The 19861-nt window shown below is 35.7% G+C and overlaps 2 protein-coding genes across 2 annotated transcripts; both read left to right on the forward strand.

The window, feature by feature from the left end:
* Positions 1-122: 122 nt before the first annotated feature.
* Polr3A (RNA polymerase III subunit A) lies at positions 123-15030 on the forward strand. Its single transcript, XM_043429917.1, has 17 exons — positions 123-390; positions 1197-1332; positions 2224-2373; positions 2462-2797; positions 2902-3807; positions 3931-4264; positions 5767-6016; positions 6587-6816; positions 7643-7993; positions 8219-8387; positions 8849-9188; positions 9523-9710; positions 9795-9942; positions 10054-10206; positions 12586-12786; positions 13842-13975; positions 14615-15030. Exons 1-17 carry the CDS (start codon positions 347-349, stop codon positions 14697-14699), a joined length of 4155 nt encoding a protein of 1384 aa, XP_043285852.1. The 5' UTR covers positions 123-346; the 3' UTR covers positions 14700-15030.
* Positions 15031-18299: 3269 nt separating this feature from the next.
* LOC122416769 (cilia- and flagella-associated protein 251-like) lies at positions 18300-18838 on the forward strand. The gene is made up of 2 exons (XM_043429814.1): positions 18300-18432; positions 18486-18838. Exons 1-2 carry the CDS (start codon positions 18300-18302, stop codon positions 18836-18838), a joined length of 486 nt encoding a protein of 161 aa, XP_043285749.1.
* The last annotated feature ends 1023 nt before the right edge of the window (positions 18839-19861 follow it).

Raw genomic sequence — 19861 nt, forward strand, 5'->3', positions numbered from 1 at the left:
ACCGCGCGTTTGAATTTCTTTTCTCACATCACGCGGCGTAGTGCGTTAGTGCGCCGGCGTACAGTCTCCATCAAAAAACTATGCTTGTTTCGAAGAGGGCAGCAGCGGCATCATCGAGTTTTGAGGTTATGTTGAAAACTCGCTAAAGAGGACAACATGCCTCCTAATTGCTAATGTAAATAAAATATTCGTCGACGTTAGAAATGCTTAACATGTCATGACAATAATCAGAGATTTTTGGTGCGCGCAAGTGTGTATAAAATCGTGAATTGTGAGAAAAGTGTGAATGATTTTTATTGATTAAACTAGTAAATTATTGCGAGCCGGTTGCTCCTAACCTCAAAAAATGGTCAAGGAACAGTACAGAGAAACTGACGTTGCACGAAAAATGTATGTCAAAATTCTACTGTTTGAATTAAAAAAAGAAATACTTCTTGATAGCGCTGTAATTATTGATTGCGATCCTATCAATTCTGTTAATTTTTTAACCTTGAAACTTTATTCCCTTCATTCTCTGATTTCGTTTGGAAACGTTTTTTGATAGAACATGGTTTCAAATGAAATTTTTCTTAAGGAGGGTGGCTACCGACGATACAATGTTGCCATGCTAAACCATGTTAAATACATTAAAAATTTCAAAATGATAAGAATTTAATAAAATTTGGTGAACATATTCTTTAGGGCCAAATTTGACAATACAAATTTTTTAAGATTTTTCTTCTGTACAGTTATCGAGTAATTGATCACTAAAGTTCAAGTGTATAAGCATAGCGTTTCCATATATATAGGTATACATTCCGGGCATAAGAAATCTGCTTTAATCCGTAATTACTCGATAACTAAGCAGAAGAAAATTTTGAAAAAAATTGTGTCTTCGCACTTGATGTTGAAGAACATTATCACCAAATTTGATCAATTTCTTATCAATTTGACGAACGTAGCCACCCTCCTTAAACATATAAATAAAGGAATAAGCTTATGCCTTGTGGAGTTTTTTTTAAGACTATTGACACAATCAGATTTGCTGTTTGTGCTAAATATACAAAATATAGTAATACTATTCAAAGATAGTATTAGTGTTTGTAGCACAAATTGCAACATCCTGAATGTATCTTGAAGAACTACACAAAATTTGTTTTTTTTTTGTTATTGTAACATTTTTCCATATCATTAAAATTATAATTGACTTGTTATAGCTCTCATGTTTCGTTTGGCGTTGACAGTCGTCACAACATGGAGCGACAGGCTCATATCCATGTTGTGGCAAAAAATTTATATAGTCAGGATAGTCAGCATACACCGGTCCAGTTTGGTGTTCTTGACAAACGCATGGTAAGAAAAATTAAATAGATGAACGTATGAATTCAGTTAATTGTATATCGAACAATAATGTACATTGTCTTATACAGAAAGAATTATCGGATGCTGTATGTTCTGCGTCAAGATCTAGAGCATTAAAATGCTGTTTTGTTACTTGATAGGCGACGATAACTAGAAAATGTCTGAGTGTTACGACAAAGAAACGTGATTTTCTGTATTGAAAAGTAAATGGTTCTAAAAAAATTCTAGTTCTCTAGTAAATTTTAAGGCAAGTTTGATGATGCGATGTCATACCTAATGAAAATTCTAATATCTTCAAAGTTTTTATTCACCACCAGATCAATTTTATTTTATGAGAATGAAAGTGAAAGTTCATGCTCTAGTGTATCAGTTATAAGTATAAGATAACATTTGCAACCCTAACAGAAAATGAAATGTTTGAGATTTTCTATTTCCTCAACTACCAGAGTTCGCAGATTTCCAGTTTAAGACACTTCAACAAAGATTATGAGAAGTTCAAACAACTGCTAGCAACCCACCTCCTGTCAGGAGTGGGTAATTATTGCTATAATTTTTTTTTACAATTTACTTAAAAATTTCCATGGTATCCAGACTTCAAATATTTTTGAATTTTTGAACAGACTAAAAGAATTTTTTAACTCATGAACTTTTCTGACTTTTTTCAGTTGTTTAAGTTATTTTTGTTGCTGATGTTTTTGAGTCGCAAAGAAATGAAATATACTGCAAACAAAAACAAAATATTTGAGTTACAATAAAAAAGAAAAACTGGAATCAAATGAGTTGAGGTTTAAAAATAAGACAGCAAAATTTGTCTATACCAATGGCATCAGTATTTTTCCTTTTCCTATTGATGTTTAAAGAACACCAATTTTTTTTACACAGGGAACCTGTTCCAATGCAAGTCCTTGTGGGACATGTGGGAAATCTCTGAGCGAGTGCATTGGTCATTACGGTTACATAGACCTAGAGTTACCAGTTTTTCATGTTGGATATTTCCGGTCAGTGATTGGAATTTTGCAAACAATTTGCAAGGTACGTAATTTCCATTTTTTATACTTTTTTTTATTCTATCAGAGGTTGACAAGAGCACCACTTTTGAAAATGTTTCAATTTGCTACAGAAATGTTCACATGTAATGCTTCCACCGATCGAGAAAAAAGCCTTCCTAACTCGTGTACTGAATCCGAACTTGGGATATTTGAGTAGAAAAGCGCTGAGAAAGCGAATTCTTGAAAAAGCCAAAAAGACAACAACCTGTCAAAACTGCCGTGAGATCAATGGGACTGTGAAAAAAGCTGGCTTACTCAAAATCGTACATGAAAAATACAAAGCCAAGAAAAAAACTGATCCTATTGTACTAGAAAAATTAGCAGAGTACAATAATGTTATGGAAGAGAACAAAGAATTGGATAGTATTTTGCAAAGTGGATTGATCCATGTTCTTAATCCACTTGAGGTAAGCAATGAACATTTGAAAATACCACGTAGAAAATAACACCACGTTATATTGTAACACGAATGAACAAAAAGTTCATATTATGAAATATTTCTTTTTTTCAGGTTCAAGGAATTTTGGAACGTATTCCAACTCCGGACATTCCACTTTTGCTGATGAATCCCAATTGTGCTTTGCCGAAAGATCTGATTTTAACGAGAATTCCTGTACCGCCAATTTGCATCAGGCCAAGCGTAATTTCGGATTTGAAAGCAGGCACTAACGAGGACAATCTAACGATGAAACTTTCGGAAATTGTTTTCATAAACGATGTTATTCAAAAGCATAGACAAAGCGGGGCAAAAGTACAAATGTACAACGAGGATTGGGAATTTTTGCAGTTGCATTGCGCTCTCTACATAAACAGCGAAATGTCCGGTATTCCGCCAAATATGCAACCCAAAAAGTCGGGTCGCGGTTTGGTGCAACGTTTGAAGGGTAAACAAGGTCGTTTTCGTGGTAATTTGTCAGGAAAGCGTGTAGATTTTTCCAGTAGAACAGTTATATCGCCGGATCCAAATCTAAGAATCGAACAAGTGGGAGTGCCGATCCACGTAGCAAAAATTCTCACTTATCCGGAACGAGTTAATCCATCAAACATAGAATTGATGAGAAGTCTGATTCGAAACGGGCCGGAAGTTCATCCGGGAGCGAATTTCGTCCAGCAGGGAAAAACACAATTTAAGAAGTTTTTGCGTTACGGAAATCGACAGAAAATTGCTCAAGATTTGCAGTACGGGGACGTAGTCGAACGTCACTTGAGAGATGACGACGTGGTCCTGTTTAATCGTCAGCCGTCTCTTCACAAATTAAGTATCATGGCGCACAAAGCAAAAGTTCTCGAGCATCGAACATTTCGTTTCAATGAGTGCGTTTGTACACCATATAATGCCGATTTCGACGGTGACGAGATGAACTTGCATCTACCACAAACGGAAGAAGCTCGTGCCGAGGCGTTGGTTCTCATGGGGGTAAGTACATTCATTTTCTTCTTTCAAAAAACAGCGTTCATTCAGAATTTGGTTTGTAAAATTATCTGAGAATGCAGCTTTGCTGTACATTTTTAATATAAAATTTGCCCATCTGTGTTGTAGAACAAATCGAATTTGGTAACGCCGAGAAATGGCGAGCTTTTGATCGCTGCTACTCAAGACTTTATTACCGGTGGTTATCTTCTAACGCAAAAGGATACGTTTCTCAATAAATCGCAGGCATGCCAATTAGCCAGTTGTTTATTGGTAGGCGCAGATGCAGGAATGTGCATTGACCTGCCACCACCAGCCATTTTGAAGCCCGCACTACTGTGGACAGGAAAACAGATATTCAGTTTGATATTGCGTCCGAATAATAGTTGCCACATAAAGGCAAACTTAAAAACTAAAGGAAAGGCATATTCACGCGACGAAGAGTTATGTTTCAACGACTCTTGTACGTATATGTTTTCAATCTCTATCCATTTTTTCATATCAGCACTAAAACGTTGTGTCAAAAAAAAATTAAATCGTACATATATGAAGAATTCGAGGGACCAATTTAGTCGGACATATAATTTGCGACGACACTAAAGAACGATGTATTTTGTTTTCTGTATTCAGCTTCTTACAGAATAAAATCCCATAGTCGAATTGTTTTTCTCAGTCTACCCTGGAGACTAAACAGACGTTACGAAACTATCATTTGTGATTTATTTGACACTGTTTTAGCAATCTACACTAGAGTGTATCGGAAAAAACCGTTTTTTTTTCGAATTCCACAAGCATTTATCTTCATACTATGCCGAAAGACAAAGCCATTCAAAAATATAGCTAAACCCAAATCTGTAACAATTTTCATAAAAGGAGATGATCCGAATGTCCTGATAGAATAGGTAATTGGTTTTGTTTTTGACACCGTGCAATTAGATTATAGATCCAACCGAAAAAATGTGCATATTGCCAAAGCATTCAAATTCAGTCAATGACTTTTCTTGTCTAAAATAAATGTTCACAAGTATTTTTCTGTGATTAACTTCTTTTCATGAATCACCCATATCCATGTTGAAATCCAAAGTTTAATTATTTCGCATCGATTGTTAAATCGAATAATGAATGATTCTTTTGATTATTGAGATTCAATCATTTTGATGGCTCGAATTTGTTCGGGTTTTGCTCAGAGCAAACTGGAATAAAAAACCATTTGTTTTCAGAGGCGTTGAAAAAATCGACTATCGAAACTTGGTTTAAGGTAACTACTGTACTGCATACTAGTCAAATGAGTGTGAATTTTTCAAAACGCTTTTACACCAAGTTTAACGTACTACATAGCATATTTTATTAACATGAAAAAAAAAAAATTAAAAACGATAGTTTTGCAAAACCATCAAGTGATAATTCCAAATTTCCATGATGTTACACTTTCACTGGGATTTTTCAAAGAATTATCTGCATTTTTGAACCACTTTTATCGCACCACATCTCATTTTGTTTCTCGACTGATCCTTCACGAATTCACCAGGTAGATTTTTTTTTAAATTCGTTGCTTCGGAAATTATTAATAAAAAAGTTTTTTCGCCCGATGAAAAATTAGCTGCAGCAGTGTAACGATTAAGTTTTAAAAAACTACATGGTCGGTTCGTAGAGTTTCAGTTGAGAAACAAAATGAATTGTGGTGCAATAAAATCGGTTATAAAAAATACAGATAATTTTTTGAAAAATCCCAGTGAAAGTGTGTCGTTATGGAAATTTGGAATTATCAGTTGATGGTTATGCAAAACTATCGTTTCTAATATTTTTACGTCTTAATAAGATAAACTTGGTCTAGAAGCATTTTGAAAATTTAACACTCATTTAGCTCGTACACAGTACAGTAGTTACATTAATAAAATATGAAACAAATAATTAACTAATATCGTTCATCTACCAACTATAATATTATTGCTTATTATTCATCAGTTGTGGTTATACGAAACTCTGAGTTGATTGCTGGTTCGATGGATAAATCGACGTTGGGCTCAGGCTCGAAACAAAATATTTTTTACGTGCTGCTCCGAGATTGGGGCGAGGATGCGTCTACAACAGCCATGTGGCGTTTAGCAAGAATAGCGAGCTACTTCCTGATGAATCGCGGATTTTCCATCGGAATCGGTGACGTAACACCTGGTCAGGGACTTTTACGTGCCAAGCACGAACTCCTCGATGCTGGGTAATTCATACTGATGTATTGATGAGAGTCGTAATTTATTAGAAATGTCAATCATTCGTTAATTTGATTGAAGTTTTTTTTTTTATTTACGTTGAGATTGACTATTCTCATTTTTCATGCGTCATTATTTTATGAAGTTATAAGGTAACTGAAGCGAGAAAAAATCGATATATTTTGGATTTTTTTTTCTTTTAAATATCTATAGTGATCCTAAATTCTGTGGAAAGTTCTTGATTCGACTGTGCATAGCATTTTTTCTGAGTTTCCTTTCTTTCAGGGAGAGTCTATACATAAAATAATATTTGTATACAATCTTTAACTTCGAAAAAAAACCAAGATTTCCTCAAGTCTATATAATAATAGAAAAGTCACTAGAAAAGCAATTCTTTTGTTTTCAGTTTATTAATAGTTCAACGAAGAAAGATTCTCAGAATTTCGTTAAAAAATTGTTAACTACTCCATTTTGTCTCGCTCTAGAGTGATCCTCAATGTTATTCCAATGGCTATCAAATGTTATACTATAGTTAATAATGATTATTGATAATCGTAATTGTTTTTCGTTTAATTTAGATACACGAAATGTAAGGAATACATAAGACAACAAGAGGAAGGACGATTGGTCCTCCAACCGGGATGTTCAGAAGAGGAAACCCTAGAAACTATGATACTTAAAGAGTTGTCGGTAATTCGTGACCACGCCGGTAAAGCTTGCCTCAAAGAACTTCATCCTAGCAACAGTCCTCTCGTAATGGCCCTTTCCGGAAGCAAAGGAAGTTTTATCAATATATCGCAGATGATTGGTAATTATGTCACCAACATTTTACCTAAAATCAACCGCATTGATTATTAAATGATTGAATAGGCAAAACGCCGACCGAATTTCACCACGTATTTGAAAACATTCATTGTTTTTCCGTAACATAAGTTCGTTGGAAATTTATATAGTTAGTTTGTTATCCCAGACACATGGAAAAAAGTCAGCGGAGGAATATAAATGATAAATTTTTCATAAAAATCACGAAGTTTCATGTTTTTACTTTTGTACGCGTTGTGACATTGCATTGTGGAGAAATAATCTTTCGGACTTCAGGGCGCGATTGTGAGCTTTTATTTTTATTAAAATTTTTTCCTCAAAAACCAGCGTGTTAAATTCAGCATGATATCTTTGTTGTGTCTTAGCAGAAAAGTGCAATATTTGAAAATTCGGCAAAATTTTAACAGAGAGCAGAGGATTAAATAAACGGTCGAATGAATTGCGAGGTCAGAGTCACGTTGAGACTCGACGCCAAGTATTTGAAAATAAAACTAGTGAGAGCATCACCGCACTCGTCCGTACTTGAACTTCCTGTTTCTCTAACCATTTTTCTTCTCAAGACCATTTTTATAGAAAACTGGATAGAGTAAGAGTGCTGATAGCAGTTGATTAATCGAATATTAGTTTTTTGTTTTCATTGATCCTTGTAATTATATCTAAAGAAAAAATGTAGTTTCGTGAAAACCTCGCTTGGTATTTTGCCCCGTACTTTACTTGGAATCGTCGGATTTAAGCAGTTAATTATATAGAGTAGTAACGATATTCCGAAAAAAACATCAGATGTGGCATCATATTTTGTGTTTTCTCTCCAGCTTGCGTGGGTCAACAAGCCATAAGCGGTCATCGTGTGCCTAATGGTTTTGAGGATCGCGCGTTACCGCATTTCGATCGACACTCGAAAATCCCGGCAGCTAAGGGTTTCGTTGAGAATTCCTTTTATTCGGGGCTCACGCCAACCGAATTTTTTTTCCATACCATGGGTGGTCGCGAGGGTTTAGTTGACACAGCGGTCAAAACGGCGGAGACTGGTTACATGCAGCGACGATTAGTTAAAAGTTTGGAGGATTTGTGTTTGCATTATGATATGACAGTGAGGAATTCGGTGGGTGATATTGTGCAAATTTTGTATGGTGGTGATGCCTTGGATCCGACTTACATGGAAGGTAAAATATTGTTTACCATTCAAAATATAGATATATATAAATCATCTCGAAAAAAAAAAATAATAAATCAATATATGAAGAATATTAGAGAAAATCATCCTATTCATAAAGATAAGCGCTGAATAATAATGAATTAATGGATGAAAACTACAATCAAAATCCGAGAGTAAACGTTTTTTATGCCAACGAAAAAGAATGAAAATAAACAATGCATTTTTTTCATAGGCAAAGATTGTCCCGTCGATTATAAACGAGTTTTGGATCACGTGCGCGCAAAATCTCCTTACAAAGAGGAAGAACCGTTGGATGGCCAGGACGTTGTGAAAGCGACAACGGAATTGTTGAACGGTGATGAATATTCATGTCTGAGCGACGAATTCAAACAAGAATTAGCGTAAGTAATAATAACAGATTCAGTTGAGAGTCGGAAAGTTAATGTGTAAACAATCAGGAGTCAACGTAAAATTTAATGCGATGGGAAAATTCTTAAAAAATGAAAATGGAAATATTTTTATGTACTTGAAAACAGTGTGGAAACTGAAATATCGGGATTAGTCCAATCTGGAAGAAGAAAGGACATTTTTTTTATTACCCTTATGAAATTTTTAAATCCCAGGGAAGATGTTGAGTTAGTAGGATACCCGACACACTATTGACTTTTTTTTCCGGTCAAGACTATGAAGTTCTTTTATCCAAGAACTTCTATATTTTTATTGATGTCAATGATTTTTATTTTATTTTGTTACCGATTCTAACTACGTGTTCTCTTGTAAGAACCATGTACCAGTCTTAAGATATAACAAAATCACTAAACTTAATACACCATAAAAACTAATAATCCTTTATTTTCAACAGGACATTTTTGAAAACAATATCCCGGAAAATAACGCGGTTGCGACAGAACATTTCGACAAAATCGCGGGTAGGAATGCAACTGGAGCGTTTAACGGTGTCACAATTAGTGGAATTTATTCACACCTGCAAGGAAAAATACATGAGAGCTAAAATAGAGCCGGGGACAGCGGTCGGTGCATTAGCAGCTCAAAGTATCGGTGAACCTGGTACGCAGATGACTCTGAAAACCTTTCATTTTGCTGGTGTCGCCTCGATGAATATCACTCAAGGTGTACCGAGAATTAAAGAAATTATAAACGCCAATCCGAAAATAAGTACTCCCATCATCACCGCAGCACTGGTAAATTATTTTTTTTTTTATAGAACTATTTTCGGAAAAGTGAATGAGCACAACTTTCTGTATGCTTGTTTCATGTTCATTTTATTTTTATAATTTAAATCGTTCACTCAGAACACTGTCACAATTAATGAAACTTATACTTTTTGAAACTAGAACATATAAAATTCATATAAATAAGAATTTTACAACAAACCACAAATACCTCATATTTATCATGTCAACTATGAGACTCAAGTTCTAAAATCTGATGTTTATCGGAAAAAATTTAATAACTTTCCTTGAAATATATCCTTTAGCTATAACAAATAAAAGTTAACTTGTGCTTCGTATACAGGAGAATGATACGGACGCTGAATTCGCTCGTCGGGTAAAGGGACGAATAGAAAAAACGACGTTGGGCGAAGTTACGGAATATATCGAGGAAGTTTATTTGCCGGACGACTGTTTCCTGCTCATAAAACTCGATGTGGATAGGATAAACTTGCTGAAACTTGAAGTAGATGCTAATTCGATTCGATATTCGTAAGTATCATAAAACTCGTCAATGGTCTCAATTTCGTTTGCGACATTTGTATTTGTTCAAAAGAATACATGATTAATTCACAGCATATGCACGTCTAAATTGAAGCTGAATCCAAAACTTGTGACTGTACGAGGAGACTCGATAATTACGGTGAATCCGAGTAAACTTAAACACAGTTTAAATTATGCGCTGACGCAACTGAAGGAATTGGTGCCAAACGTTGTTATAAAGGTAGATTTATAGATCTTTCGAGAACATTTTTATTCAATATTACTGATTCCGTACAGACGGATGTTTTTTTAACACGAGTAAAATCATATTTGTTTATTTATTTTTCTCAAGGGTTTACCGACAGTTGCTCGTGCCGTTATACACAACGATGACACAAGTGGAAGTACGCGATATAAAGTTTTCGTCGAGGGTGATAACATGCGTGAAGTCATGGCGACCCCCGGAGTCCTCGGTTGCAAAACTACCTCGAACAACACCATCGAGGTAAGCCTTTTCTAAATTTTCACCTTTAATCGAAATGAATACTCAAAATCTGGCGTGTCAAACAATTATTATTCTCGTTTCTCATCTTCGATTTCCGTTACTCAAGTTTATTAATATTTTTTACACACTCGCTAGTTGACGATGTGGATGTGTGATTTTTTGTCTCAATCGCATTTACGGATTCGAATAACAGAGATTGTTTTATATTAAATGAACGTCTACAATTTTTGGATATTGAAATAAATGACAATAATTTAATGACTACATGTAATTTTTTTAAAAGTCGTGTTAGTTCTCTTTCCCATGTATGTTCGAGTTAAATCTAAAATACATTGAATAGAATTGACTTTATAGTTTGCAAACTGGGATGTTTTTAACAATAACAGAACCAAAAATTGCAGTTTTATTTCAATCTTAGATGCACAAAATTTATTAATTGACTACAAAACCTGACCGCGCCTTTTTGATTTTTAGATATTTTTTTAAAGTTTCTGATACGACCTAGGATATGTTAATTTTTTGTATTTGATGTTTTTATTCCTCCACGAAAAGAAAAAAAATAGTAAAAGGATGAAAAATGTATTACAATCACCTTTTCGCAAGCATCAAACATCCACTTAAAGAAAAAAACCTATTTCATACCTGAAATAGTTACCGTAATCTACTTTCTGGAGGTCCTGATATCTAAAATGAAAATGAACAGTTTATGATGAATTAGCATTAATGGAAAGAATAATATTCTCGTAAAAGACTTACTGTATTGAATGAACCCCGAAGAATCACAATTGCAAGCTCGGTGGGGTGACTCGATAACGTCGTTTACTGAAAGTAGAAATATATAATTCGGTTAATCCATTATCTCTATAATTAATATTTGAAATTATATAATAAAGGTTTTCTTTCTAATATACAATTATCATATTTAAAAAATATCTTCGTATATGTTGGTGTTCCCTGAAATATCTCTATTACCTTAATCGTGATATACAGCACAGGCATGGTCAAAAGTGCTTCCACGATTGGCCTCTAGGTGGCAATAAACTGCCGAGTTTCTCGTGCACAGTGAGTGGCTCTAGAGGCAACATAAGTCCGCGGTATTCTCAAAATTTTCCTTCTTTTTAATTCCAGGAAAGAAATATTATATGAAGCTGATAATACCATTCATTATTATATTAATGCTCTAAATTACGCGATTGTGCGAGAGATTCTGAATATTAAGTACTCGATTTCTTGGCACCATGATGTGTTAGATTGGAAAAGACCTGCTCTCATAATACACAGCTTTATATTTCTGCATGTAAAGAATTCACAAGTCGGTTATATTTAAGCTTAAGAGTATGGATCAGTCGATTAATCTCACTTGGAATATTCGAAATCGAAATTCTTTGACACAGTTTGATTGATTAAAAAAAGGCTCTGTCAGCCTACGCAAAACGATGGCAAAAATCGACTGACAGAGCCTTTTTTTAATCGATCAAACTTTGTCAAAGAATTTCGATTTCGAAATTTGCAACTATCTCTCTCGCACTCATGGTTGCGATATACTGACTGATCCATCCTCTTAAGATGATGGATCAGTCGGTAATCACAACCGTGAGTGCGAGAGAGATAGCTGAAAATTTTGAAAAGGAAATTTTTCCACATCGTTCGTCTGATCGAAAAAATAAAAATGTCATCGGATTTTTGCGATCGTGCTGCGTACGATGACATTTTTATTATTTTAATCGGACGAACGATGTCAAAGAGTTTCAATTTCAAAAATTCGAGGTGTGATTACCGACTGATCCATCATCTTAAGAGGTACTAAAAGGTTATACTTAAACCGGCAAGTTGGGCGATAGTTACCTATCGTTACCATAGCAACCTCCACTGGACTTTAGTACGTTAGGTAACTGCTTAAATAATGTATATTTGAGCTCCTGTCCACGGTAAAGCTTTTGTTCATTTGTCCATTGTATTGAGTTATTTGATATATTAGAATAAATTTTTGAATTCACTGAGCCCCTTTTTACAGTGGTTACGACTAACTTTTTTATCACTGGATTTGATTTGGTCTGGTTGATTTCAATATCATTGATATTTCACTGTAAGCTTATATCAGCGTGAGGTTGGAAAAGTTGATTAATTAAGGAAGCTATATGTTAGTAGTCATGAGAACTGACAATTTCTGTTCTAAATTTTGTATTTGCCGATGCGTTGTTCACGATTATATCTTGTACTTTGGCAAGCGTAGTTTTCTTTAGCAACCGAAAAATTCGTATTCCACACAAATAAAATTCAGTTCCAATAGATAAATCATATTAGTAGAAAAACTGAATTGTTCTTACCCAAAGACACTTCACTGTAATATTCGCATCTATTTCCTCTTTTTTTTTTTAGGTTTTCAAAACATTAGGAATTGAAGCGGCGCGGTCGACAATTATGACAGAGATCAAGTTAGTAATGGAGAATCACGGAATGAGCATAGATCGAAGGCATCCGATGTTGGTGGCTGATCTGATGACGAGCAGGGGCGAAGTCCTCGGCATAACACGTCAAGGGCTTGCAAAAATGAAGGAATCTGTGCTTAACCTCGCTTCGGTGAGAATTAAAGTTTCATCTTTTTCAACTATATTTTAATCGAAAATATTTTAACTCCCAAGCAGGGATTTTTTAGTTTGACCCATCCATTCTTCGATTACGACGCCGAAGTTTGCAACGTTGGAGTTCAACGAAATGAACGAAAAAAATATTTATAATTCATTATTTTTTTATTTCACGAATTATTGATGTGACTTGAAAAATAACGAATTGGAAATTCGGCAGGGAACAAAATTGGAGATTTACTGGAACTATTTGAGAGTTTTTTAAAATTATTTCGTTGGACTCCGACGTTGGAAACTTCAGCGTCATTCTTCGATTTAGTCTTTTTCTGGTCATAGTTCCATATTTGGGACACGAGTTCAGAAAAATTCTGGCATGCGTACATGTGTATAACACATATTTTCTTGATCAGTGTTTACAACACTTCAAATAGTAATTTTTATTGTAACAGAAAAATTTGAAGTTATTCGTGAACGAATTTTATTACGTCGTTTCGTTGGTATTCAGTTCCATGCTGCGGCAACTGGTCGGCATCATTTTTGGACGTGATTTCCATTCGAGTTCTGGTTAGGCATAAATTAATTGGTAACTGGTACTGGTAGACTTTTATTTGGTTTTTGCGTCAAAATAGGAACAGGCAAATTATTTGCTAAAATACGAGTTTATTCATTCCCGGGGATTTTTACGGCCACTGATTCTATTCGTAAATTTATAATTAGTTTTCACTCTGAAACCCGGAAACGAGTTACCCAACCATAATTCTATATGAATCCGTTCTAAAACCGATATTTTGAATTTCTACATACTGATTAGATTTTTTGCATAGAATATCCCAAAAGGCAATAGCGTGCCAGTTTTCCGTGGAAATCGGTATAAAATTGTGAAAGTTTTTTCATTTGTACAGTAATCAAATTAGGACGATTTTTTTGTACATTATATGATCTAATATTTTGAGAGATATAAAAGATTATTATGGATATGTTAAATCCAATAAAAGGTAAAAACTAACATGATTTTCTTTTAGATGTAATACTAACCGAATTTCATTTTAGTTTGAAAAAACAGCCGATCATCTTTTTGACGCGGCTTACTACGGACAAAGGGATGCGATATGTGGAGTATCTGAGTCCATAATTATGGGCATCCCGGTACCTGTTGGAACTGGGATTTTCAAGCTTCTTCACAAATATCCTTTTTTTCAATTGTTTATTTCTATAAATTTCTCAAGGAGGTTTCCCATTGAAACTTTTTACAGAATTTTAATTGAATCGCAACTTTTTATTTATTTTTTTAATGATAATAAAAATAACTGCATTTTGTAGATTGGTGCTTATTGTGGTTTTCTGAATGATACTTTGAAGAACTCTTGTGATTCAAATTTTACTAAAAATAGAAGAGAAAAGCAAAGAATTTGTCGAACGATTGTTATAATCCTTATTTTGATGCATTATTATTTGGAAGTTACAGTTAATATTCCACACTGTAATAATTATCAATTTTATCCATTATCAGTTATGATCAATGACTACTTTGATCAAAATCCATTTTTATTTGAATCACTGAAATAATAAAATAATGTTGAATAAATCAGCGACATAATGTGATAAGCACCAATATTTAAAAAATATATCTTGTTTGATTGGAATCGTGAATATTGGATACATAGAAATTTTTCTACAATTACTCAATGAGTCTGTTGATTTTCAGTAACTCAAACGGGAAAAAATATTAATATTTTCAACGATTTAAGTAACTAATTTTCCTAAATGAATGGAATATGTTCAGCGTAAATGAATTTCTATTTTTCCCTTAACTTAATGTTTACATCCGACAAGGACAAACCTCAAGAACGACGACTGATTTTCGATGATCCACAATTTCACAAAACACCACCAAGCACAAGAAGCTAAAAATGATACAGGCAGCTGTTGGTGAAACGTTGGACATGGTTGCTATATCACTTTTGGTTGTTATTCGTTATAAAATGAAGAACAGAGTATTGTGTTTGGAGATGTTGTTACAGGCTGAATAATTTCCGTTTATGCAGCTTCTTTTATGCAACTTCCATGTTTCCTCAACTTTGAATATAATTTTTGGCAGAGAATATATATGGCTATTATTTTGTTAAATCAATTTTTTATTTGCCATCGTTATACGATTCATATACGTTTTACAGTTTTTAAATTGTGAAATAAAACATGGTTATACGAGCGAAGTGAATAAATGGAACGTTAAACATGATATGTATGTATTTTTTTTCGTAGAATATGGACCAAAATCGAAAAAGTCGATCTATTGATATTTGTTGATAAGTCGGTTAGTTCGAGTGCCTTTGGTGTTGGAACCTTTTTAATTTTGCTGAAAATTTGATTTATTTTGTTATATTATGCTATACAGGTATCAGAAGCAGTGTCTGTCAGTAAAATATTGGAATATTGAAAAAATTTATAAAAGTTGTAATGTCTTGACACGCCAAATGTTAAAACAAAAATACCATAACAGCCAAGTTTAAACGTGCTGCGTGATTCTACTTGAGATTCGGTGACATTCCCTTACTTTTGAACGTTACGTTATCGCGAGGGTCATCAGAATTGGAAGAGCTCAACTTATCAAAACAATGAAATTCTGTAAACCCAGTGTGATCAATTCCTTTTCTATATAGTATGGTATTATTTTGCCCCAAAGAGAATATTCGCATTCCAGGATACCCTTGTTGTATTATACACAACATTCGACGTCGATTTCATAGGAACACCACCGTATTATTTATTTATTCATTTTACATGATGAACAATAGTTCACTTATTGAACATATAATCTTCTTTGGTTGTAGGCTGGTCGAATCATTTTTTATAACTGCCCAAATGTATGCTAGTCACAAATCCTTTTTTTCTATTGTAATAAAATGGTTGACAAAAATCTGCATCTAATACTTTTGATGGTAAAAAATTTTTATTTATCGGTTCACGAGAATAAATCGATTCATCAACACATTTCACGCCAATGACGGTTTAATCATTAAGGTGCCCCTTTTTCTTGTTCTTTGTAAAAAATGATTCCAGAAAAGTACTGATAGTTTTCACTGTTGAATGCACATGATCTTTCAATTGATTACAACGTAAAAAAAAATTGAAATGTTGTACTTGGTAACTCACACTTTTCTGTCTTTATCGTCCAAATTATGTCTTATTTAATAAATAGAATATCGAACTTGTGAGAATATTATTTCGTAAATATCCCGAAAGTCGCGGAGCATTAACCCGACCTTGCATCACGTGGCTTTGCTCATTCCTGAACAACATATTTTTCCCTCAAGTAATTGCGACCAATAGAACCAATAGAATTTTATCGTGACTTCAATATTGCGATATTTCAGTACTGCGTAGTATTTAGGGAAACTAAACGAAACAATAGTTTTGTCTCGACGCCTGAAAAAAGAATTGTTTTTAATAGTAATTTTTGGGCTTGTCCTTACTTGCATTGCCGACGTTTCGGAAACTTTGCAGTTTGCATCATCAGGGCTGGAAGCTCGGATACAGAAGTTCTCCGGTCTCGGTCTCAGGTAGAGCTGAAAGTATATAGGGACAAATTGACTAATCTTAAGTATATAAACTCAACAAACTCAATTTGGAAAATTTAACTCTTTACCCATCATGTCTTTATTAAAACCAAAACCTCAGAAGAAGCCCAAAACACCCACGACTAGAGAAGAATGAAGGAAAAAGCGACACGCTCATTGAGTAGCCCAACGGGCTTTGGCATCCACCAGCATCCGGGTCACTGTGCACGCCCCAAGTACCGACTCACGGAGAGGAATAGCCGCGATAGTCAGGAGTTCCGAGTTCCGAGCTCCGGCAAGTCTCGTGGACACCCACAATAATTAAAAAGCGTTGGGTCGCTCTCGCCTTCGATGCGCCATCTCCTATGTCTTCTCTTGATGGAATAATTACCGCTACGATCTGCTCCAATTCTGGGGAGATAATCAAGATAAGATTCAGGAATTGACATCAAGAGCCGATAATTATCTATTAAAAAATATTGTATAATACGTATCTCTGCCAAAAAACAATCCAGACGCGGAGGGCATTAGTGGAAAGCAGCTTCAAAAAATCAAGCGGTCCGTCGCATATTAGTTTCCACCGTAGAAAACAAAATAGACGAGGTAATTTGCCCTCTCGACGAAGGGTCCTCTCGGATTCGAGCCACGCGATCGCCCTGGTCCCTAGAAAAAAAAAAACAGAAAACGGAATAAAGAATAATACTTGATCCTTATATTCTTATTTCGACTTATCTTGCCTTGACACCTCTTCCTGACTTACTTGCCTTGATTCCTCTGCGTTGGTCTCGTCGCTGATTCTCATCGAAATTCTTGCCTATCTTGAGATCCCTGCGTTCTTTCTCCGTGACGATCTACTGCATACACGTATCAATTCCAACTTACCTGTTTCGACTTCCAGTAGAGAGTAGAATTGTCGTCTGCGCGGGTTCCGGGATTTAACTCTTCAAATGACAGAAGCACCAGAGAACTTCAATAACGGGAACTAGGTCGGAAATTCATCGCTTGTCCAAATTACGCCCATTAATTATTATCTGAGGGGGCTCTTGGTGAGATTCATTCCCATCTTTCTTCTTTGAAAGTTTATCGAGTTTTTTAACAACATCAAGATATTGTGTCAGCGTTTCCTTTACACTCTCCCCTCGGTCTTCATCATAGGCGGCGTAAATCCCACGTGGAGACATCCACGCCAGGTGATCCCATTCCTTTTCCGTCCCCAAACGGCTTTCCATAAGCCATCGGATGCAAAATATATCAAATCCTTCGGCTTCCTCCCCGTTTGAAGATGATGCCTCTTCCACCGCCGACGTTTAAAGTTCTCAATAAAGAGGATTCCAGAATTCTGTAAAAAATAAAAAACAAACGCCGATCATTAATAACGAAACACTAAATAGTAATAATAATAATAATAATAATAATAATAATAATAATAATAATAATAATTTTACAAACCTGAGTCATCTGCTTTAGAAAATTCCTCGAATAGACTAAAAAAATAAAAATGTAGAGATCCCAGTGATAAAGCAATACACGTACGGAAAGGAGAAAGGAAAGAGTGGTTGGGAAAAGTGAAAAGAAAGAAAGATCCAGGAAGGAAAAGTGGTGAAAGGGTCAGGGAAAAAAGGAAAGAGAGAAAGAATGAATAATAAAGGGTTTTGGAAGGAAGTCGAAAGAGTGAGAAAGTGCGAGATCGGGACAGGAAAAGAGTGAGGTCAGGATTAACATGGAGAACAGAAGGGTGAGGAAGGAAGAGTAACGGTGGGAGTGTGTGTGCGAGGAATACGAAGAGGAGCGAAGAAGCCCGAGTTAGCGTAAACAGCAGAATGGCGTGTAAGGCAGAAATGTGGGAAAGAAATATTGGAGCAAAAGATCAGAAGAAAAGAGATGCGACGGAATAACCCGAGTCGGTACGAAGGTGACCGGCGTCGAGGGTAAATGAGAGGAAGGAAGAAGTATGGAAAGAAGAAGGAGACACAACGAGGAGGAACAAAAGAACGGGCAACCGGTGGGAGAAGAAGAAAGAAAGGAGAGAAGAGAAAACAGTGTTCTTTGGATCGGAGCTGAGGAAAGAAGTTACAGTGCATGTAGTGAGGAAAAGATCGAAAGAACAATGGAAAAGTGATATGGGATTTGTTGAAAGAAGTGAAGGAGCTAAAAGAAGAGCTGAGAGAGGTGAAGGGAAGTATGGCAGCATGGAGAACAAAGGAGGAAAAGGAAAGGGAGAAGTTTAAAGGAAAAGGAAAAGGCGAAGGAGAGAGCATGAAAGAATCGGAGGTGGGTGGAGTCGGAAACGAGAAAAGGAGGGCGATGGAGAGTAAGGAGGAAGGCGGGGATGAGGTGGCAAGTGAAAGAAGAGCGGAGGGAAGAGGCGAAAAAGTGAAACAGGAATGCGAAGTGGATTGGATGAAGATGATGAAGGAAGAGAGAAAAGAGGAGGAAAAAAGAGGATGGGACTACAGGAGAAGAGAGAAGAGAACAATGGAAGAGAAATAGAGAAGGCACCGGATAGGAGTCGGAAATGAGAAAAGGAGGACGATGGAGAGTAAGGAGGAAGGCGGGGATGAGGTGGCAAGTGAAAGAAGAGCGGAGGGAAGAGGCGAAAAAGTGAAACAGGAATGCGAAGTGGATTGGATGAAGATGATGAAGGAAGAGAGAAAAGAGGGGGAAAAAAGAGGATGGGACTATGGGAGAAGAGAGAAGAGAACCATGGGAGAGAAACAGAGAAGGCATCGGATAGGAATGAGGGTGGTAAGAAAGAGGAGGAGAAAAGAGAAGGATGGACGACAGTAAACATAAGGAGGAAGACGGAGGAGGGGAAGAGAAGAGTAACGGAAAGAAAAAAGGGAGTAGATTAAGGCTGAAACAGTCGGAAAGAGAGAAGAGGAGAAGGAATGTATGTGTGAGAGGCGCGGGTAAAGTGGAAGACATCGAGGCTATAGAAGAAAGGTGAGACGAGGAAGAGAAGAAATAACTTTAAAGAAGAGCAACGAAATGGAGGAGACAGGAATCAGCGTGAAGGAGGATTTGACATGGCGGGAGAGACAAACAAAATTCACTTTACGGGAAGGAGCAACAGGGAAGGGGAGGAAAAGGAGAAAAAAAATGAATCGAGACGGGCAAGATAAAAGTAAATGGAACGAGTTGGAGGTGGAACGAGAAAAGGGAGCCATGCAATCATCTCAACTCGATGAAACTAAGATTGAGAATAATAGCCTTTTCATCTCTATATTGGCACACACTCACAGCGCAGCATGCTGTTGCCATAAAAAATTATCTTTTGCTACAAATTATGGGCGCTGAGTAGCGCAGAGCGTTGAGATTTTTCTCACATATGTTACATTGTGGATTTGAGTATAAAATTTTGAAAATTTACTTGAAATTATTTCTACTTTAAATCGAAGTTGGAATAAGATTGTACCTTCGCAATATTTGAATCGTACATTTAAACCTTCAACCAGCGTACTGAATATTGTGTTGCGAGTGAAATTTGACAGGCATCAACGATTTTACTATTAC

This window comes from Venturia canescens, chromosome 10 (genome assembly GCF_019457755.1).
Source record: "Venturia canescens isolate UGA chromosome 10, ASM1945775v1, whole genome shotgun sequence".
NCBI classification, from domain to species: domain Eukaryota; kingdom Metazoa; phylum Arthropoda; class Insecta; order Hymenoptera; family Ichneumonidae; genus Venturia; species Venturia canescens.